This window comes from Ursus maritimus, unplaced genomic scaffold (genome assembly GCF_017311325.1).
Source record: "Ursus maritimus isolate PB19 unplaced genomic scaffold, ASM1731132v1 scaffold_23, whole genome shotgun sequence".
NCBI classification, from domain to species: domain Eukaryota; kingdom Metazoa; phylum Chordata; class Mammalia; order Carnivora; family Ursidae; genus Ursus; species Ursus maritimus.
This window is the reverse complement of record NW_024424786.1, coordinates 8305835-8328272: the sequence shown is the minus strand read 5'-3', so window position 1 is coordinate 8328272 and position 22438 is coordinate 8305835. Positions and strand designations below refer to the sequence as shown.

Genomic DNA, 22438 nt, shown 5'->3' with positions numbered 1-22438 from the left:
GGCTGTGATCATCCCTCTGTCCCCTTCTCATCCGTGCGTACAGTGTGGCACCCAGCTGACCTGTGCCTGCCAAACGCTGTCCGGGCCAGGGCTCCCAGGACACCCGTCTGAGGCGGCCAGAGCTCCAGGAGCAGTGCCTGCCGCCCCCACCCCCACCCCGGCCTCCCACCGCCCACTTACCTATGGTGACGTCTGAGGAGCTGTGAGCCTCCAGGAAGCGGTTGAGGTGATGCCAGACCTTGGGAATCCAGTCGATGATTTTTACCAGCTCCGCATTCCGCACCCGCCCACTGATCTCTGTTTCCATGAGCTTCCGCCTCAGGAACCGGCCTAGGAAGCCCTTCACGGGCTCTGTGTGGTTGGCACAAAGCACCCACCTGGAGGAAAGTCAGCAATGCTTTTCAGTGATGATGACTGATAAAAACGATGCCAGCCTCCCCCATCGAAGCTCATTAGATCTGGAAGGTATCTCTGCTACTAAGACAGGCCTCACTGTGCACTGAACACTGTTCTGAACGCTGCACACGCATCAAATCCCAATTCCTCACGGCAGCCCTGTGATGGAGCTAGGACTGCCAGCCCCATCTCACAGATGGAAATGCTGAGGCACAGAGAGGTTGCACAACTTCTCCGAGATCAAACAGCTATTTAACATAGAAGGGCCAAGATCAGATCCAGCACGGTCCAGCTCGAGTCTGAGCTCTAACCACTGAGCTGCTGCCTCTTGTGCTGGAAGTCAGGCTGTGGGCTGGCCGCTGGAGCTGTAACAAAGACAAGACACGGTCCCTGTTGCCCAGAAGCACTGGTCCACTGGAGGAAGTAGAAAAACAAACAGAGGAATGAGACGTGACAAAAGCTGGGGAATCAGAGAAGCCTCCAGAGGAGGGGATGTCTGAGACCAGAAGGGGGCTGGGTGGGGGGTGGAGACCAGGCTGCCGCATCTGCACAGGCACGTGGGGTGTTCGGGGAACCTGCCAGAGAGTCAGTGTGACCAGTGTAATTCAGTGCTTGGACTGGACCTGCAACCTACAGAGTCTGATTCCGTTTGGGAGGCAATGGCGAGCCACTGAAGGACTTGAAGCATGAGGGTTTTCTGGTCAGATCTGAATTCTAGAATGCTCATTCAGCTGCCACTAGCACAGGAGATGGCCTGCAGGGTGCCAAGCTGCGGGCAGGCACGGTGGTTACAGCAACGGTGTGCTGGGAGCTGTGGTGGTGGGGCAGGAGGAGAAAGCACGGACGACACAGGACAGCCTGGATGCAGAGGTGGCCGTGATCTCAGGCCTGGGGGAGTCGACGTTTCTGATGTTCACAGTTCAGGCCCACTTTCAATAGATTTCCCTCAGAGATGCCTGCAGAACAGCCAGTGAAACAGGGCCAGGGGCCTACCCTGGAGTGGTTTCTCCCCTGCATCTAAGGGCCCAGCAGGAGAGGGCGTGATGTAGTTGTCTGGGAGGTGGTGCAGGGCAAAGGGCATCCAGCCACGGCAAGGCAAGCAGCAACGCGACCTTGCACGACCGAGCTGGACAGTCCTTCCCACATCCCAGCAGTGACAGCACCCCGCTACAGGGCCAGGGCAGAGGGTCTCCCAGCAGCTGGAGCTCAAAGGCCCACAGACCCAGCTCTGAGGCGACACTCACAAGCAAGAGCTTCCACTGCTCGTGATCACTTGGGGCAGAGAGATGCATCACTGGGGATGTGCGGGGAGGCAAGCCCAGAGCCACATCCTTGACATGGCTAGCCCAGGGCGGACACTTAGGGAGACCTGGGCTCATCTCAGCTCTGCCACCAACTGGCTGTGGGACCCCACACCTCCCTGTCCCCATTTGCAAGATAAAGCTAACTCCTTGAGGCTGTGGTGGGAATGAAATGAGTTATGCCAGGGCAAATGCTCAGCACGACGGCCAACACGGGCACTCGAACAGCAGTGCCTTACCTGAAGTTGTGATGAAGCTGCAGATTGGGGGCAGAAGAGGTAGCCTGGTTCATTGTGCCGATTATGTAAGGGCTGTGGGGACAGGAAGGAAAAGAAGGCTCTGTGAGTCAAAGGCACGCCAGGGAAGGTGCTCACAGAAGCCCACGGCGCCTGCGCGTGCAGGCAGATGGCTGCTGGCCTCCCCTGCCCCCCGTGCGGACCCCGGGCTGCGGGGGCACCGTGCCCATGCTGCACACATCCCGTGGCCACTGTCCTCCGGGGGCCATGAGGTCAGAGCTGCCCTTTACCATTTATGGTCCTTGCAGTTGAGCAGCCCGTTGAAGATCTCGCCCAGGGAGCTGACGTGATGCAGGTTGTCCAGGATGATGACGAGGGGCATGTCCACAGCGTTGTTCTCGCTGGTGCACTGGTCAGCAAGGTTGGACAGGTACTGGCGCAATTCCTGGGGAGGCCGGCGGAAGAAGTGGGTGAATGCACCCCAGTAAAGATGCACACGCTCAGAACCTCCACTTTGCCCGGGTCAACACAGGTGGAGAGGCCTTTCAGGAGGCCGAGTGGCAAACCTGTGTTGAGTGCCCATCTGCTACACATCATCATCCTGGGGGCTCAGGAGATGTGGGGTGCGGTGGGGGTGAGGAAGGCCTGGGTCCTGCCTCCTAGAACGCACTAGGTAACAGAAAACCTGCCAGGGCAGGAGCACGGCACTGTGGGGTGCCCAGGCACGGTTTCGCATCCCTGCTCCTATCACTCCCCTACAAGTTTTGTCATTTTTCTTGATATTGCTTATTATGCCCACCTTCCAGAAAGCTCCCAAGGGCAGGTGCCTTATACAACTCTGTACTTCCACAGCACCTGCCTGAGGGCCATTTACACAAGCCTTTGATGCATCGATACAGCGAAGGACCACTCCCCTCCTCCCCCCCCCGCCACGCAAGCAAGCACTGCTGATCAGTGCCAGATGGACTGACGGACAACCAACAGTGCAGGGGAGATGGGTCTACATGCAGAGGGGCCCTGAAGGTCTGGACTGAACTGTGCAGAAGAGGTAGGGGACTGGCTTGAGCTGGAACTACGATGCAGCCCAGCACGGCTGGGGTTAGGGCTGTGTGTCAGAAGAGGAGGAGGAAGGATAACGGAGCAAAACAGAGAAGGCTGATACAGCAGGTGGAGGACTGGCCAGGGACCAGAATGCCTGCCTGCTAGTGTTACCATCATAATAATAGCAGCCAGGGACTTAGAGCCTCACACACAGCTCTGTAGCCCCACGGTAACCTTGGGTGGGCACTGGGATCATCTCCATTTTACCAATGAGGCAGACAGGGCACAGCAGAATCAGGCACCGGGCTCCGGACTCGGGGCCTGCCTCAGTGCGTGCTCTCTGTCGCATCAGACTGTCCTATGTGCCGGCCTGGTAGCTCNNNNCACTACCTACAAACTCACATATCGGCCTCCCTTCTAAGTCACAGTGTGGCTTGCTAGCATCAGAAAAAGCCCCACTTCTCAAGGTACTAGTCATTTCTTCTTCCTTTAGCCCCTTTCCACCAGGGGTTCATGGCCTCGGGCACCTGACAAGAACAGAGTTTCCAGAGCCTTCCTTCCCCTACACAGGCTCGTGGGGTACGGCTGGTAAGCTGAACTGTGCAGAGGTGCTGGTCAAGGGGAACGTGAGAGGGCGCTCGATTCTAGCCTGGGCTCGACCCCCGAGCCACGGGCCCAGGGGTCCTTCTCTCGCTGGTTCTGGGACAGGGTGCCCTCCCCTGGCAGGCTCACACAGACACTCTGGGTATCGGCACTCTGACAACGTCTCTCTAGTCTAGCCCGACATTAAAATCAGCCGGCAAACTGCGAATGCGCAGACTCCGGCCTGCCAAACCTACCGAGGGCAGTCATGGATGAGGTCCAGGTCTGTATCTTCGAGCACGCCAGGTGAGTCGTAAGGCAGAAGCGTCATTTCCCAATCACCTCTGACTCACCAGTCCCCTTGCTCAGGGCCAGCCCGAGCAAATCATCCATCACCCCCCACCGCGTGAGCAGGGAACAGGCTTGCGAGAGCACTTCACGATCTTCGCCCGGGACCAGGTCCGGACGTCTCCATTGGTCCCCAGGAAGCAGGATTGAGCCTGTTTGCTGGCTCTGGAGTTCAGGACTCTGACTCAAGCCCTAGTCCACTGCTCTGTACCATCCGAGGGGTCCTAGGCACATGGCCACCTGCCTCGAGCCTCAGGTCCCTCCTCTGTGACACGAGAGTAGCCATGACCTGACCCTTGAGGGTACTGTCGTGAGGCGGCCGGTTTGCTGGTCATGGGCAAGCAGTCTGTGATGTGAGCTGTTATTATGAGTGTCATCACTGTTCAAGAGGACGTTTATCATTTGGGAGAAACCAGAGCACCAAGGAGGCACATGACTAATTCTTGGTAAACTAAAATGGATGCTTCTGGGGTGATCCTAAAGGACTCCTAGCTCAGAGCAGGCAAGTGAGAAATGAACCAGCTTGCCTTACAGATGGCACTCTTGCTGGAAGTTTTGGGTGCAAGGCTTCCCTCCTGCTACCCCATCCTGACTTCCTCCCCCAGGCTTTCACAACCCCAAGGGAGAGCACACAGGCAACAATGCTTTCCCATCAGCACGGTGGTGGCCTGGACAGTTCTGAAAGGGCCACCCAGCAACCCCTGGCTGGGCGGCAGCTCCAAACGACCTCCTCACCTTGCTGGACTTGTGGTCCACGTTGAAGGTGGCGATGACACCATCCGTCAGCTCCCGTCCCTCCCGCAGCACCAAGTACTCGGACAGCCGGTTGGCCAAGTAGGTTTTCCCGGTGCCGCTGGGGCCGGAGAGGATGATCCGCCGGTGCTCCACCAGCAGGGACACATAGCGCTGCAGGATGGGCTTGGGGATCAGGGACTCGAACACCAGCGAGTCCAGGCTGTTCTCGGCGAGCCCTGTGTTGGAAGGAAAGGGACAGGAAGGGTGTGAAGCCCTGTGGAGTGGGTAGCTCTGCGCTTGCCATCCAGGACTGCCTCGCTCTTTCCATGGCGGCCACTCATCTGAGACTGTGGCCCACCCGGGGACACGGAAGGCTGAGCGCAAACAGCCACTGTAGCCTGCTCACGAGCACCGTGTGGCCTAGCACCAGGCTCGGCCGACACGCCCAGACTCAGACTGCACTCTAACACCCAGGCCCTCGGGCCCTGGTTGTCCTCTGCAGGGTTCCTGAGACTCCAGGCTCTGCGTGTCTGTCTGGATTTACCATGCTGCTGGTGTCTGCCCAGACCACACCTGAGTCTCCCATGTCTGCCAAGACCCTGGGGTTGCCTGTCACCCTCTTCTCTCTCGTGCCCTGTGCCACTGCTGCCCACACTCAGATATGCCACAAAGGTGGCCACACTTTCATCTTGAAAACAAAGAAATGCAATTTGATGCAGGGATGTGATGACTGGTAGGCGAAGGCTGAAATGCTACCCACCAAGCCCTCTGAGCCTCAGCAATGTCAAGAGGAAACCTATCTTTCCCCTTTCCCATGTGGGACAGCTCCACCAACCAGAGCTGTTTGCTTTTTTTTTTTTTTTAAAGATTTTATTCACTTATTTGTCAGAGAGAGAGAGACAGACAACACAAGCAGGGGGAGTGGCAGGCAGAGGGAGAAGCAGGTTCCCTGCTGAGCAAGGAGCCTGATTTGGGACTCGATCCCAGGACCCCTGGGATCCCAAGGGTCCAGGCTAGGCCAAACCCAACTGACTAAGCCACCCAGGCATCCTGGCTTTTTTTTTTTTCTTTTTTAAGATTTTATTTATTTATTTGAGAGAGTGAGAGACAGCATAAGCAGAGGGGAGGAGCAGAGGGAGGAGAAGCAGACTCCCTGCTGTGCAGGGAGCACTATACAGGGCTCGATCCCAGGATCCTGGGATCATGATCTGAGCCAAAGGCAGCCACTTAACTGACTGAGCCACCCGGGCGCCCCAGGGCCATTGGCTATTTATTTGTTTTATTTTTAAAGATTTATTTATTCATTTGTAGTGAGAGAAAGAGAGCATGTGTGGGAGCAGGGGGAGGGGCAGGGGGAGAGAAGCAGACTCCCTGCTGAGTGTGGAACCTGACGTGGGACTCGACCTTGAGATCATGGCCTGAGTCAAAATCAAGAATCAGATGCTTAACCTACAGAGCCACCCAGGTGCCCCAGGGCTCTTGGCTTTTTTAAAAGAATTATTTTCTTGATACCATTCTCAAGAGAAGATCCATCCAAGGTTACTTGTCTAAAACCTAAAGTAATTCTGTTAAAACTCACCTTAAGAAAACTAATATATGTAGGTAAAAAACGAACTGAAGAGCATTTATTCTATTTTATTTTTTAAAGATCTCATTTTTACGTAATCTCTACACCCAGTGTGGGGCTCGAACTCACAAGCCCGCGATCAAGAGTCACGTGCTCCCCTGACTGAGCCAGCCAGGCGCCCCCGGTTATTCTATTTCATGATAGTTTCTTCCTTCTACATAATTATTCACTGCAAACAGACCCTACAAATGCATTTATATGCTTGTTTCTAATCCTCCTGCAACTGAGAATGGCCCCTACATGCAGGAGACTATTCCAGAATGACCATGATGAAGGTCTCTAAATGACTTATCTTCCAGGTACAGGCCTAAGACGTTGCTGTTCCTGAGCTCAGTGTAGCCTACAATGATTGAAACTCAATGCAAAGTGTGGAATGCAAGGTCTCTAGTCTAAACTTAATAATGAGAGAGGAAAAAACGCACAAAAACATCTCTCTACATATACGCTGCTCTTTTGCCCTAAAACCCGCTGGGAGTGACCGTTCTGCAGATGAACGCACTGCAGTAACGCATGCCCAGTCACACCCCCGCCCCCGGTACCACTCAAGTGGACCTCCCAGCTCAAACTCGTGTATGGTTTATGTTGTCCTGAGGCATGAGTTTCGAGCACTGCTGGAAAATAAGAAGCCAGGTGTTGCTTACAAATAAACCTGAGCTGATTCCTCGAGCTGCTGAACAAACTGGTGCTAACTGGGGCAGACCAGGCTCTGGGGTGGGGGGTGGGGGGAACGACGTTCCACCTCGGGAGACCACCTTGTCCCTGTTTCTACAGAGGTCTGGTCTCTGCAAGCAGACCAGGTCTGGTCACCCTTCGGTGCCTGCAGCTGTCACCTACAATGACCGAGCACGCTCACCGGTGTGGATGACGCGTAGTTCAAGCCGTGCCGTGTAAGGCTTTCCCTGAAGGGTTCCTGTACAGCACCACTGTTCTGTTGTGCCTGGTACCCTCCCTCCTGCCCCTTCTAGTAGGACTCTTCTTTCTTATGGGGAGCTCATTCCAGGTGGTTCAAGTGGGGCTGATGCAGCACCTTCAGCCTCCCAAGGGCCCAGGCTGGGCCAAACCCTCTCCCTGGTCATAGTGACTGGTTCAGTGATGGCCATTTGACTCAGGTGGGCCAGAATCACCTGGACGAATTTTCTGTCACGCTTTTCCAGAAGGACATTCTCTTACTTTTAGGTTCCCCAGCCAAAAGGATGAATCAGGGCTACCTGGGCCATTTCAGCAGCCATGCACAGAGCTCAGAAAATATGCCAAGCTGAGGCAGGCCTGGTCCTCAGGGCACTGTTGGGATGCCCGGACCTGGCAGTGTTTGCAGCTGTTCCTGCCATTTTCCAGGTGTGTTTAGCATTCCCGCTAAAGCTAGTTTGGGGTAGGTTCCTGTCACCTGCAGCCCGAGGCCACGTGGGTGCAATTTCACTTGCCGGCAAGATAAGGAGCCTGTGTGTGAGGCTTGAGTGGTAACATTAGGCCCGTCACTGGCAGAGCAAGGTGTAAATTCCTGCTCCTAAGGAATGGTGGGGTGCTTCTGGAAAACCTTCCAACCAGGAAACAAAGCTTGCATCAAACAACCCAAAAAGTGCCCTGTTAAAACTAGAGTCAAAAGCTGTGCCTTATGGGGAAGTAAGATGGGACAACCTGAAGGCTGAGCTTCGTACAGTGTTCATTAATCTATTCTTGGGGGGGGTTCATAAAATATAGGGAAAAAAGGGGTTTTGCAGTCAAATCCATTTGTGTCCGATTGGATTCTACAGGCTTCTTACTGGCAGCAGTCAGCATATCCAAGGATAGAGCCAGTGCACACGTACACTCCTGTCTTCCTGTCCCCTGAACACAAATGGGTCTAATGATGCACTTTTCTAGACTTATTTGGTCCAGATTCTCCCCCCACAAGATACTTTGTGGGCCTAGCGCTCCTTGGAACACGCTTTGGCCTGGGGCCTAACATCCCTGGGTGATGAGGCAATCGGAAACGCCAGCAGCACCGTGCGTGGGCAAGAGTGGCTCTTGAGCAAATCGCGGTTCCCACCCATAGAACGGGAGCACGTCCGAGGCCGGCTGGCAAGAGTAACCCCTGGATACCGGTGGAGCCCCGTTTCAGCAGGGCTATTAAGATTCCAACATCTCAGAGTCATAAGGCTTAATGGGACCTTTTGTTCTGTAATTTCAGCAATAAACTAAAATTGTCTTCTTCCGGTGGTGGTGGAAAAAGCTAAAGGCCGTTGAACTTGCTTAGGTAAGAACGACTGTGGTTGCAGGGGTAGAGAAACCTACCCGCACACACATGTGCACATAAAATTGCAGCCATGGTTTTCTACGCCAAGTCACAAAACAAAAACTGCAATTCCTGAAGACTCCGACCTCCGCCACCAGCCGAATTACCTCTGACGGTCACAGAGATGGTGGTGTTCTCGCCGACCAGATAGCCACAGGGAAGCAGCTCGGGGGTCTCCGAGGTGTTGCTGCGCTTGATTTCCCCAATGCTGTAGCCCAGAACACTATCTGAATTCAGCCCCAGCTGACTCACGGGGTCGACGTGGATGATGTATTCCTAGGAAGAATAAAATCAAGACCCCATCAAAGATGTGGCTAGAAAGCTGTGCGTGACTCATGTTTTCCTCGGGTGATTTATGACCATCTTCTCACTCAGTTGATGCCTGGGTTGAAACCGAGCTGTGGAACGAGGGGGGGACGAGGTTTCTATGGGGACGATGACCGAGTATCACAGGCCTCTTAAAGTAGATTTATTTGGTTAGTGATGTAGAGGGAGCCCTAACACAATCGTGAACGTTTAGTCTGGATGAACCAGGCAAGGAAGTGAGGCTGCTTTTCTTAAGTGCAGCTGAAGTCCCAAAGACACCAGGGCCTGTGAATAGTGCTGGAAAATTCATGAGAAAGTAATTCTGACAAGATAGCTCTCCACCAGCCCCTTCTCTTGGCTCAGAGCAAAGACCACACTGATGACAAAAGGAGCAAACCCCAGGGCTGCAAGAAAAAAAAGCAGCTTTTGGTCTTTAACCAGGAAAAATTGTGTTTAATTTGGGAAGTATGCCCTCTGAGGTGAGTGACCAAAAGGTTTTAGGTCAGTGAACCTGAACCAAAGGTCTGTGGGCGAGGAGACAGCTGGATGATGACTGACTTGGAATTTCGAGAACAGGCCTCTCTACCTTTAATGGTCTCACTTCCTCACACGTGATGCCCCCCAAATGCCCCCCAGGCTCTTTTCAGCCCAAACTGTTGTCTTTTTAATCCGAGGACATCCCAGCTGCCCATCAGCAGAGTTCAGGTCTCGGCTCCAGGCAGCAGGATTGGTCTGCCCTCAGCCACTCACATCCCTTGCCTGGTCACATTTCCACGGCCTACAAGATGGGGAACGATCTTTGGCCAGAGGAACAGAGCTTCCTGTGTGTGAAGCCACCTGAATCTAGATGATAGAAAGAGATTAGAGTGTACTGGGTAAGTCAGGTTTTAAAGTCAGACCAACTCAACTAGACCAGTGTGGTTGAGTTCTAGCTCCATGACCTTGGGCAAGTGACCCGAGCCTTGCTTTCCTCCTCTTTAAGTGGGAAAATAATAGGACCTTCCTCACAGGCCTGGAAGTAAATTGGGGTACTGTTAGCATGGTCTCTGGCACCAAAAATGCAGGCTACCAATATTGCTCAGGGGATATGATTAATGAAAGCTTATGACTGCTGACTCCTTTCAGGATAGTAAGAAAAAAAGTACGAAAAGCTTCTTCCAAACCACCTTGTGCTTGCAGGCTCGCCTCAGTACTCATGAGTTACTTCTCCTGTGACAAACATCCACCCACTCCAGTGATGTGACTAGAACAAATACGAAAATAACTACGCCAACATCTCTGACTCTGGCCATTGATCAGATGTTAATGTCATGGGAAGCACAAGTCATAGACGCTGAAGTGTTGGCCAAGATGCTGGGCAACGTCGGATCAAATCCCCTGGAAGTGAAGAATGGAAATTTGAGGTCTTAGCCCTGGCCACAGGGCACTCACTCCAAAGTATATTCAATAGGACACAATTCTAAGGTGAAGAGAGAATGTGGACATTAGCAGTGAGGCTCAAATAATTGCTTAAGGCCAGGGAATCGGTTCTCATTGGCCGGCCAATCACCAGTCTGTACTCACCAGCTTCCTGTTACTGGAGTGCCTGGAGACAAATCCCAGCAACACAAGGACGGGGGCAGACCCAAGAATTGCCACGTTCAGGACACAAACCGCCCCTTCCCTCCCTGAGCCCAGGCCCCCCCCACTTCAGGCAGACTACCGTAGCCGTCCTCTTAGACACTTACTTTGAACAGTCGTCTAACCACCCCATCGAGCACATCCCACTTCGTCTTGCCACTAACTCCAATGCAGCCAATAAGAAAGAGGTGTGGTCTGGAATCCTAAGGGCAAGGAAATGTATGCAGGTGAAAAACAGGCGGATCTTTTCGGACACAGTTTAGCAAGGACTCAGATTGCCTTAGAACTCCACCAAAGGTTTGAGAGGGGAATAAAAGTCCTATTTGTTATAACACCAGATACAACGTAGATGGAATACCATTAAAAACTTTCCCTGCTCTCTTGCAAAAACAGTAGTCCGTGGGTTAGGAAGAGGGGATCTCCTCTCTGGAATCTAGAACCTTCTACTAAAGGTGTGCCTTGTATAGTGCATAGATCACATCCCTTGCCCGGAATGCTCTCCCCTCTCCTGTCTGCCAGCTCTCCCTTTCCAAACCTTGCTTGCAAACTCACCTCTTCCAGGGAGCCTTCAATGATTAACCCACCAGGCTCAGAGCTCACATTGCTTCACTGGTTCTATACACAACTGAAATATCAACATACTCTGTACTTGTTTACCTTTAGGTATTTACGTCTCATTTGCAAATCAAGTTTATCTCCTTTGCTAGATCTTAAACTCCTTCGGCATAGAATACGTTCAATTCTTTTCTTCTTTAAAAAATAACGTTTATTGCTTTTCTGCTAATTAAAAGTTAAAACATAATTCAGAAAACAAGTAAAACTCTGGGACGTTCACAAAAAAATGCTCTTTTTCTATTTCTTTTGAATTTTGCGCACAGGGCTCTCTGCACAGAGTGGGGCTAACTAACCACAATGATTAAAGAAAAATTAATAGAATATTCTATTTTGTTGCACTTTAAAATCTTAGTTCTGACATGCTCACAAGGATACAGGATTAGGAGAGTGGCAGTGGGGGGTGGGGGTGTATGTGGCAGTTAAGCAAAATCAGCAGGGAAGAGAACACCAGCCTTATGGTGAAAAGATCTGGCTTCACCAGTTGCCCTGTAACCTCAAGTAAATGATGCTTGGGTGCTGGGTTTCTCAGTTGTAAAATGGAGGTAACACATCTGGTCGACCAACTTCATCTGGATACCGTGGTGATCCAGAACAATACAATTTTTAAAAGGGACTCGAACTTCTGTAAACTGTAGAACCTATCTGTTCCTAGTGAAGATCATTGGATTAATGCACATCCCAGGTATCAGCTACATTTTTTATAAGAACATTCTAAGAATGAATTTTCCCGTTGACAGTCCTATCATGCCACTACTTCAGCTCTGAAGATGGACTTGTTTATATTTATTTTTATATATGAAAATATATATGTTTTTAGGTTAGATGAGGAGAAAATCACTGGCAGCGCCAAAATCTGCGCCTACCCCCTTCGACAAGACTAGAGAGCCAGCCACACAGTGGAATCCCCTGGCAAAGAGAGTCTGGCTGCAGACCGCTCTGTCGCGGTGGGCACCGCGGGGTTCCCCGGCACTCCCAGACGACAAACAGCGTGTCGGCAAGGATGCTCAGAAACAGCAAACAAAAAGCTGAAGAGCACTTAAAATAACGACTCGTGAAGCCTTTCTCCGCTTACTTGAGAGACGGCCGTTCCAGCATCACGTGGACTGAATCAATGACTAAAAATCAACCTTGTCACCCTCATCCCTCCCCCAAAATAGTTCCTAGTGTGGGTGTGGCCTCCTGAGGCTCTGGAAGAGAATAGGAACTACTTAGAAAACTCAAGATCCTCAGCCTTAGGGAGTCGGGACGCCCCACCGGCTTCACGACAGCCACCTGCGTGGCTCGGCCCCTCGGTGTCCCACCTTGTCCGCCGTCTCTGAGCACTGGACGAGACCGGTGCTCTTGGTCAGCTCGCTTCCGTGCTACACGTGCTTAGCTGTCTCTGAAGTGCTTTCGGGACACATGACATTCAGAAAAGCCGTTTCTGACTGATGTTAGTGTTCGGTTAGTGTTCGGTTAGCTCCGTGCAGGTGCGACGCGGGAATATCTTTAGCACCCTTTAGTAGACTTTCCAAACGCAAGAGGGAGGGAAGGGCCGTTTGCTCACTTTAATTGTGTCAAAATGCTGCTGGGGATTGTGGTTAGTTAAGGAAAGTGTTAGGAGCGCGTCCGAATCGCCTTAGGTGCCGAGGTGATACGGTCTGACGATGCCATCACTAAGCTAGGTAGTTCTACCTGGAGAAGGGACAAGCAGAGCAGGGAAAGGGGTCCAACTAACCTCCTTCCACTTCATTTCCTCCTGAAAGCTGACAACTATCTTAACATGCCTGCCTCCTTCCTTCCGAGCCGAGCATTCACCAGTGTCATCCAGCAACATGTCTGCGAATGGAAAACATCAACAGCCTTAGGCACGTGGGGACAGCAAAGCCGGCTTCCCGACACCCCCGCTGCTTGTTGGCACAGCAGCGGGACAAACCAGGTGTCGGGGTGCAGGGAAGTGGGGTGGGGTAGGGGAAGGGGAGAGGGCAGAATGGAGAATGCAACCACAGAAATCAATGGCGGACCAACCAAAGAACCAGCGGGCTGACGATGCACCTTGCCAAATGGAAGTGCGAGGCAGAGGCTCAACCAAAACGATAGCAACGCAGCATCATGGGTAAGAAATCAAAGCGTCAGCCTCAATATGCTTACAAAGAAAACCTAGATCATGTTTGCTCATGACGGTGCCGGCCGGGAATCCATCCTGAAGGCAGGAAGACCACAGACCAAGCCATTGCCCCAACTGGGGACCTGCTACTATGGGGTTTCTATGCAGCATTCAGCTTGTAGGTCAGCCTCTTAAAATGGATCAAACAGAACTCAGCATGGTGGACAAGAGGATCCAAGCTCATGGCTTGGAGAACTGGGGGCACTCGAGCAAAGCATGACAGCAGTCTAACGGCTGAGCTCATGTCGGTAGCAGACGCACACCCAGGCACACACACACCCCAAGAGCACGCACGCCTGTTGCCTCTCCATTTGATCTGTTCATCTGCTTATCTTGGGGCTCTTGCGAGGAGAGTGGAGTTTGAGCTGCAGGCCCTGACCTGCCCGCGGCCCTGGGATGCCACTCACCCAGGCTGGTTGACTCCGTGAGGTTCAAGCTGTGTTGGGAGAGGCCCATGGACTGCCTCGGGGAGGCCGAGAGGGACACCTGGGAGGGTGCCCGACTGCAGCCACTGCCTTGAGACTCGGACTTCAGCCGGTCGTTCTCAGCTTTCAGCTTCTCTATCTCACTCTGCAAAGAGTAAGGAAGAGACTCGCTTACTAGGTGCATGGAACACGAGCAAGCGTCTTCTGGAGGAGGGACTGGAAAGCCCCGTGCAGGGATCAGGCGGGAGTCCCAGCCGAGGTCCAGCCAGTCACACCATCGGAGAGGTCCGGCCACGCCTGCTGCTCTCATGTACACACAAGACCTGTCTGGCGGGGCAAGGGCCCCCCTTGTGGAGAGCTGGCCTTTGAAAAGACCTCAGGAATGCTTCCCAGAGTCTGTTGCCTGAGTCTTAACTGTTTAGAAAGGGTCTTACAATCCAAGAGGTTTGTGAGACTCTGGGCTTGATGGGTTTCTTTCCTGTAGGGCTTAGACCCCTGAGGAGCTGCTCCGCGTGGAGGACCTCGGAGGGGCACAGAGCGTGCTGCCGTCCTGAACGCAGCTGAGCCAGGAGCTCTCCTTCCACAGAGCCTCTCATGGAACAAGCGTTCTATGGACCCTCCTTTGGGAAATGCTGGTTCTCCAGTGAGGCCCCGTTTGGCAGAGCCCACAGGGCTCTTCCATCTGTACACATATGTAGGAAAACCCACCATGCGCGCAGCACTGGTGTTACAGCCAGAGGAAGGGACACCAATAAAGAACAGCCAGAAGACGGGAATGCCTTCCAGTCCAGGGTGGAAGGTGAGGGGCTGTAAGAACACATCTAGAATTCAGCTGAGGGCACTAACTCTTGCAGACGCAGGGCCTGGAAGAGTTTGTAGAGGGGGAGGCTGATCCTTGAGGGAAGGGTCCAATTCAGCTGTGTAGAAGGTTCTCCCTGTGGAGGGAACACTAGGCCTATGACACAGAAATTCCCGTCGCAGGCAAAGGGAACAGTCAGGGCTTCCCTCTGGTTGAGGAGTCTGGAAAGTGGAACTGCAAGTGGGCGGGCGGTAGATTCCGAGTGCAAAGGACCCCGCAGAAGCCTTGAAGGCCAGGTGAAGGAGACTGCTGCATGGGGGACTTGACAGCGGAGCCGCTGGAAGTCACAAAAGGGGGGAGGCACGTTCCACCTGTACTTTGAAAAGGCTTGTCCTTGTGCAATATCTGGGAGGGCATGAGAAGAGAAGGAGCCTCTCTACTTTGGAAAAGAAAGAAAAAAAAAGAGGAGAGAAAGGCTCGGAAGGCAGAAGGCAGCCCTGGGGCGAGGAGAGCAGCTTCCCGCCGCTCCTTCCTGGACAGCCTGGGGCTCGGCCCACGCTCCGGGGCTCACCTGCATCCTGTTCATGGCCTCCCGGAGCTGGTCGAGCTGGTGTGCGGAGCTGAGGGCTTCTAGGCGGATGTCTGTCAGCTTCATCTCCTTGTCTCTCAGCTCATTTCGGAGCTGCATGACCGTCTCGGCTTCACTATCAATGCACTCTGAAATTCTAGGGAAGGAGAGGTGTAACTGATGAGAACAGCCCTGAGTTCGTCTCCTTTCAGTCCTCCACTGACCACCGGTCCATGTCCACCAGCAGGTTTGTTCGGCAGTCACCCTGCCTAACCAGCCGGCCGGGCCTTCCCGGAGGCGAGAATACCAAAGCTCCTGAGATTCACAGACCGTATTGCTTCTCTACGCTCTTTCTTTGCAGAGCTCAGGCAATCAGAATGGCTTTGGTGTGCCTTTCAGCAAAATTCCAATAATCTGGGATAAACAGGAGCCGGCAAAAGGGAGTAGTAACCTTCGGGGTTGAAACCACCCCCTCCGCCCCGTCCCAATGTGTACACAGCTGGGCCCCTATAATGACACCGCGTGGCCCTTGGGATCTAAACCCACGCAGAGAAGGAAGGTCAACTGTCTGTTTGAAAGATTAGACACTCTAAGGTCAGCTGGCTGAGGGGTGATTTTTATTTGCCCCAAAGTGAAAGTAACCGAAAGATTTGGGTGGAAGGAGTTAGTCTATTTTGGGTCACATTCTAAAACTCAATCTTTTAGAAGTGTCTTAAGAGAGCAACATTCTTTCCTTCCCCCACTTGTCCACACTGCTTAATAAGCTCATGGCAAGGAAGAGAAACATCTGAGATCATCAGAGAGTGGACAGGAGGGTATGACACAGAAGCCCCAGTTTCAAGTGAAAACTGAAAAATACTGTGGGGTTTGGTGTCTTCCTTTCCGGCGACAAGTCATATCGGGGGACCCCGCGACCCCGTGGAGTCCCTCTGTCTTAAGAGGTGGTCCTTCTAGGCTGGGTTCCTTACATGATTAGTTAGGTTTGCTGTTCAGATACCTGGGCGATCACCACTCAAGGGAAGACCATAAAAGTCATGATGAATTGCCATGTTAGAAAAGAGGGCTCTCTCAAAAAAAAAGTCTGTTGATTTCAAAGACCACTGGATCCGGGGGGATTAGGGGTGATCCCGAATAAGCGGCTTTGACATTTCTTGGACTGAAGATAGAAAAAAAGAAAAAGAAAAAAAAAATCCCATGTTCATAAAGTTACAAAGCTGAAGTTGATTATCTCCAAAAGGCATAGTGAGTGTGTGGTATCTGCAGAAATAACCGTGCAGCCCACTCTCCAAGACCAAGTCCTGGATTTGAGGCCAAAAAAAGCCTGACCTGTAAAACTGGTTGAGGGTGTGGAAATGTTCATTGCCAGAGGGAAACCATTTAGAATTGTTAAAAGAGATGTAACTGTATTTTGGGGGCAGAAAGGACTAGAAGAAAAATTTAACACCTGAGTGGCCAAATCTTTTTGTTGTTATTCTCTCGACCTGCATCTAAATTGTTTTCATTTGAGAGATGCAGAGAGGAAAACTACCTCTGATTTTTATTTATTTAATTTAATTTTATTTTTAAGATTTTATTTATTTATTTCACAGAGAAAGAGACAGCCAATGAGAGAGGGAACACAAGCAGGGGGAGTGGGAGAGGAAGAAGCAGGCTCCCAGTGGAGCAGGGAGCCCGATATGGGGCTCGATCCCAGGACCCTGGGATCACGCCCTGGGCCGAAGGCAGACACTTAACGACTGAGCCACCCAGGCGCCCCATACCTCTGATTTTTTTTTTTTTTTAAGATTTTATTTATTTATTTGACTGAGAGAGACAGCCAGCGAGAGAGGGAACACAAGCAGGGGGAGTGGGAGAGGGAGAAGCAGGCCCCTAGTGGAGGAGCCTGATGTGGGGCTCGATCCCAGACCACTGGGATCACGCCCTGAGCTGAAGGCAGACGCTTAACGACTGCACCCCCCAGGCACCCCCCATACCTCTGATTTTTAGACGTGGTTAGCAGCCAAGGAAGTTTCTGTACTTCCGAATCTTCTAAAACCTCTAACAAACTCCTGAAAATGTTAAGACTATTCACACTCTATGCCTATGAGAAACTGAGGCTAACAGATCTGGAATAAGAGGCTAGAAAATGTCTTCAGACTTCAGATCCTCCTCTCCTTCCCCCCACACATGCTTTGACTAGCTTATGGTTTATAAGGTTTAACTATATGGTCATGCCTTTTCTGCTCTGCCAAGGTGTGCAGTGGGAGCTCACAAACTCTGGTTTCTTCTTGAGAGAGGAGTATGGTTTCCTGGATTAAATGGAGTGTAAAGTCTGAATAAAATTGCATCGTGACACTCCAGTCTTCGCTAAACCGTGCCCCGCACAGACCTTGAAGGCTCCAATTCATTGCAGGGAATAACTGGCTTTGATTCACACTGTCAGTCTGGTGTGTCTGGCCCTCTGGGGCAGGTGTTTTGCCCCAGTCTCCTTCACATGGTCTGTACCTTTCCCCCAGAAAGCTTTCGCGGTAAGAGAGACAAGACTTCTTCAGCACTCACTTGGTGGGATATATCACGTGGGCTACTTCGCAAAACTTGGCCAATGACGTTACAAAGAGAGGCAAACTAAGATAAAAGTCTGTGTTGAGAGTAAGTGTACCAAGAGTTCTGTGCTCCCCAAAACTGCCCAGTTCTCGGAGACACACAACTGCAAGGTAACACGGGACAGATGTCCTACTCAACACAGAGATGATGTTGAAAATTAAGTTCTTTAAGATTTCTCTCAACCCAGTGTGGGGCTCGAACCCATAACCCTGAGACGAAGAGCCTGGCAGGATCCACCAACTGAGCCAGCCAGGTGTCCCAAAAATTAAGGTCTTCTGCAACAGTCCCAGCTAAGTTTTATTCTCTACCCCTACTGCCCAAGACAGCACTTTTTCCCTCGCTTCCTTCCGCCCTAGACTTCGGTAACGTCTCCGATAATTTGGTTGCGCTCAACAGGTTACCCCCTGCATGGCTGCAGCTGCTCCAAGACCAGGGTTCTCTGCATCGTTTCCGGTGCCTGATCACACCGATGAGCACGTAATAGGGGCTCAGCAAATGCTTACTGAATACATGAATCACTGTGCCGGGCATCCGAGGTATATTATTCGATTTACTCTACCCACTACTAACTCCATAGAGATGTATTACAGTTATCTCCTTTTACAAAGGGGGAGGCTGAGTCCTAGAGAGATGAACGTGCCCATTAAACAAATCAGGATAACAGAATCAGGACAGAATCTGGTGGGTCCACCGAAGTCTAGAGCCCATGCTCCTGAACTATATCCAGCAGGCACTCAATACATGCTCATTCACATCATGGAACCACCAGCCACGGAAGCAACCTGATGTAGACTTTTCCTACGTAGTCCCTAACATGTCACTCCCATATTTCTGCTGCCTCGGCCAGATGCATACCTAATTTTAAACGCCTCAAGTGTGGGAAACTCTGTCTTCCCACACCACCATTCCTTTCGCCCACAGGGTAGGAACTTCGCTGGCCCCCGACTCCTCTGCCTTGGGTTTCTTCTTTGAACTTCCTCTCACATCTCGATTTGCACATTCTTACAAACCCTTCAAGGTTGGAAAAAAGCATTTGCTCTCTGCCCACCCTCTGGAAAACCAGACCCAAAACAAACATCTCCAGTGTGCATGGATGCTATGGAATGCCAGAGAAGGGCAGCAGGGCCCAGAGTCTGCCCTGCCCAGTCCCTACGGGGAGAGCGGGTTTGCAGGCAGCATTCTCGAGATGGCCGCTGGGAATGCTGCACGGCCAAGATCATCATCCACTCTCCCTCATCCTCCCTGGCTGCCTGGCAGCACTCGTCCCAGCTACCACCCCCACCCCCCAGCAGTTTCTTTTCTTTGCTCCCAGTTTCCTCCCACCTCTTCCCATCTCGCTGGCTGTTCTCTTTGCTCTTCAGAGTGCCCAGAGCTCAGTCCTTGGCCCTCTGACTCCTCTCCATCTCTCCTCAGGCCTGTGGAGAATGCTTCAGGTTCCCAGCTTTCGGGACCACCTATGAGCCCACGTCTCCCAGATCTAGACCTCCAGGAGTCCCAGGCTGGTTGGCACCTCCACACAGATGTCTCCTGAGCAGCTCGGACTTCACACAGTCAAGACGGAGCTCCTGATGCCCGCCCTGCCCTGTCCATGCCTCCCACCCATTCTGGAAGCAATGCTTCCACATACCCAAGTACTCAAGTTACAAATCTAGGAGTATTCAAGGATTATTCTTCTCTTTCCCCCACACCTGACATCAGCACATGCCGTCAACCTTCTCCTAGAACACATCTTAGAGCCGTCCAGGACTCACTACGACTATGTCACCATTTGTTTCACCTCATATTTGAATGTCTACAAATCCAACAGTACTTACCTCTATGCAGCTTATACTGTGTTTTGGGGGGGGGGTGGGGAGGGACAAAGAGCAAATAACTAATAACTTGAGGAAATCTACACGTCAGGTAGTGACATGTGCCATCGTGAAAAACAACATGGATAAGAGGGCTGGGAGGGGGTGTTATTCTATGCGAGGTACGCAGACAAGGCATTAGTGAGGAGGAGACATTGAGCAGGGACCCGGAGAAAGAGGATATCTAGGAGAAGACTGTATCAGGCAGAGGACACAGAAAGGGCAAAGGCCTGGGGGTGTGGGATTGGAGTGTTCAAAGGGCAGGAAGCAGGCCAGAGGGGGTGGACGAGGGGGAGAGCGCTATTAGCCTTTTCTGTGGTGGCCTTACTTCCACTCTCGCTCCCCCGAATTCCTTATCTGCAGAAAGGAGACTGATCTTTGTGAAACATGAATTCAGATGATCCTACATTCCTGCTTCAAACTCTCCAATGCACGGAGCACCTGGCTGGCCAGGCAGCAGAGCACGTGGCTCTTGATCCTGGGGAGTCATGAGTTTGAGCCCCACACTGGGTGCAAAGATTACTTAAATAAACTTTGAAAAAAAACCAACAAAACCTCTCCATAGGGTGCCTGAGTGGTTCAGTCAGTTAAGCGTCCAACTCTTGATGTCAGCTCAGGTCATGATCTCTCAGGGTCGTGAGATCAAGCTCCGCGTCAGGCTCCGTGATCAGCGGGGAATCTGCTTGAGATTCTCTCTCCCTCTCCCCCTCCACCCCCACCCCTTGCTGTCTCTCTCTAAAACAAATAAATCTTAAACACACACACACATACACACACACGCACAAACCCGGGGCTCCTGAGTGGCTCAGTCAGTTAAGCGTCTGCCTTCAGCTCAGGTCATAATCTCAGGTTCCTGGGGGGCATCTGGGTGGCACAGCGGTTAAGCGTCTGCCTTCGGCTCAGGGCGTGATCCTGGCGTTATGGGATCGAGCCCCACATCAGGCTCCTCTGCTATGAGCCTGCTTCTCCCTCTCCCGCTCCCCCTGCTTGTGTTCCCTCTCTCGCTGGCTGTCTCTATCTCTGTCAAATAAATAAATAAAATCTTCAAAAAAAAAAAAAAAAAAATCTCAGGTTCCTCGGATCAAGCCCTGCATTGGGCTCCCTGCTCAGTGGGGAGTCTGCTTCTCTTCCTCCTTCTGACTCCTCCCCCCTTCTCATGCTCTGTCTCTGCCTCTCTCAAATAAATAAATAAAATCTTAAAACAAACAAACAACCCTCTCCAATGGCTAATAACTCATCCTACATAGAAGCAGATGCAAATGTATTTTTACTTCAAAGCCTCCCAAGTTCTGGCCCTGCCTGCCTCCATGGCCCCCTTTCCTGCCACTTTCCTACTTCCCGTCATGCGGCAGCCACACTCGCCACACACTGGCCTCCTTCCCAGACACACTTAGCCTGTCTCCGCCATAGGCTCCTTGTGCTATATGGGGTCAGAGAAATTGAGATGTTCTGGGATGATGGCATGCATAAGTTACAGGCAACCTATCCCTTATTTACCTCTTAGGCAGCCTGCAGGTCAAACAGGACTCACACTCTCGGGCATTTACGTAATTCTTTACACAGGAACACAGACCCAGGGTGGGCATTGCAGGGGTGTACTGCGGTGCACCCCACCCCAGTTTGCACCTCACCCATAATGAAGTACACGTGGCCCCCCTCTTACCAGGGTGCTCCTCGAGAGGAGAGGAGCTGCTAATCTAATTAAGTAAAATGGAGACGCCCAACAGAGCTGTGCTTCATGGGGTAGGTGGGGTTGCTGAGAAGTCGAGGCTCTCTGCTGTTTCCTGTCTCCCACTTCCTGTGTTCTGTGGTGTCCAGGCAGCCGGTGTGCTGCAAAGACCCAGCCGAGCCCCTCGTCCACACTGCCCGCACCCCTCCGGTAAGCTGGTCTTGGGACATGTGTGCGACTGCTATCTTCAGCAGGGTGGCCTGCTGGCTAAGTGGACTTAGGGACAGCTCCCTACACCTGGCCTCCTGAGACTGAAGGAGAAGAGGAAGGAGGTCCTTCATGGATAGTATCTGACTGGGCCTTCACAAGGACCCAGGGAAGTAGATGTCATTAATCTCATTTTCACCAGCGACGAAACTGAGACGTCTACAACCACCCACTTCCTTGTCCAAGCCCAGCCATAGTGGCTCTCTTCTGGGCACTGTCTCATCTTACTAACTGTCCCTGCAAACCATTTGAGCTACAGTTCTTCTTTCACTCTTGGCCTGGTATACCATGGCCTCTGAAGGACTTTAGTCCTGTGGGGCAGGGGCAATCTTTCTCACCGCCGCAGGGAGCTGGCTGTGCCACCCTCTGAGCTGACACCTGGGTCCTACCTGTCCATCTCAAGCCATTCCAGATGCTTCCTGCCTCTAGAGTCTGGGCTTTCTATTTTTAGATGGGGCACAGGACTGTCTCCCTACAGCCCCAATGGAGCAATGATCAGCGGGTGCTCAGTGGAAATCATGGGAGGTTGGCTGGGCAAGCGAAGAGGACTCTTTCCATCTACATACCCAGTTACTAAGGGGAATAGCACCTAAGTCAATGTCACGTGAGCAAACACCTGTCTCACTTAATAGAAGCAGCTGTGTTCCCGAAGAGGTCTTTACAAATTGACTCATTTAAAATTTACTAGGGGAGTCCCTGGGGACGACTCATTTTTACCAAATATAGAAAACTTCAGTAAAGAGAATAATCACTGAGTCTTCTCCATTTTTTAAACTTCCAATTGCTGAGTGCTGACCTTAGAGAAAGAGTCACACCAAATTTTGATCAGAGAAGAACGGCGTAATCTCTTTAAGTCTTATCACAAAAATGAACTAGAATTTCAGCAAAACCTCTTAACATTTGTAACACAGTCTCCCCCCCCCCCGCCAGCAAGACGGTTGTCGCTCTTTCACATCTATTTATCTTGTCTGATCCTTAGGATAGGCTAAGTAGCCAACGACCATTATCCCACTTTGACAAATAAGAAAATGGAACCAGAGAGGTTAAGCCTT

General features: G+C 51.8%; 1 protein-coding gene across 2 annotated transcripts in view; it reads right to left on the bottom strand.

Annotated features, from left to right (window-relative positions):
- NAV2 (neuron navigator 2) overlaps positions 1-22438 on the bottom strand; it is a 383478-nt gene that overhangs the window by 10815 nt on the left and 350225 nt on the right. For both annotated transcript variants that reach the window (XM_040638895.1, XM_040638894.1), the window contains 9 exons: positions 15021-15174; positions 13633-13795; positions 12797-12897; positions 10572-10667; positions 8646-8814; positions 4640-4875; positions 2224-2378; positions 1937-2008; positions 181-377 (listed from right to left, as the gene is read on the bottom strand). In XM_040638895.1, the coding sequence (XP_040494829.1) occupies positions 181-377; positions 1937-2008; positions 2224-2378; positions 4640-4875; positions 8646-8814; positions 10572-10667; positions 12797-12897; positions 13633-13795; positions 15021-15174 (1343 nt within the window). The remainder of the gene's footprint in view (positions 1-180; positions 378-1936; positions 2009-2223; positions 2379-4639; positions 4876-8645; positions 8815-10571; positions 10668-12796; positions 12898-13632; positions 13796-15020; positions 15175-22438) is intronic.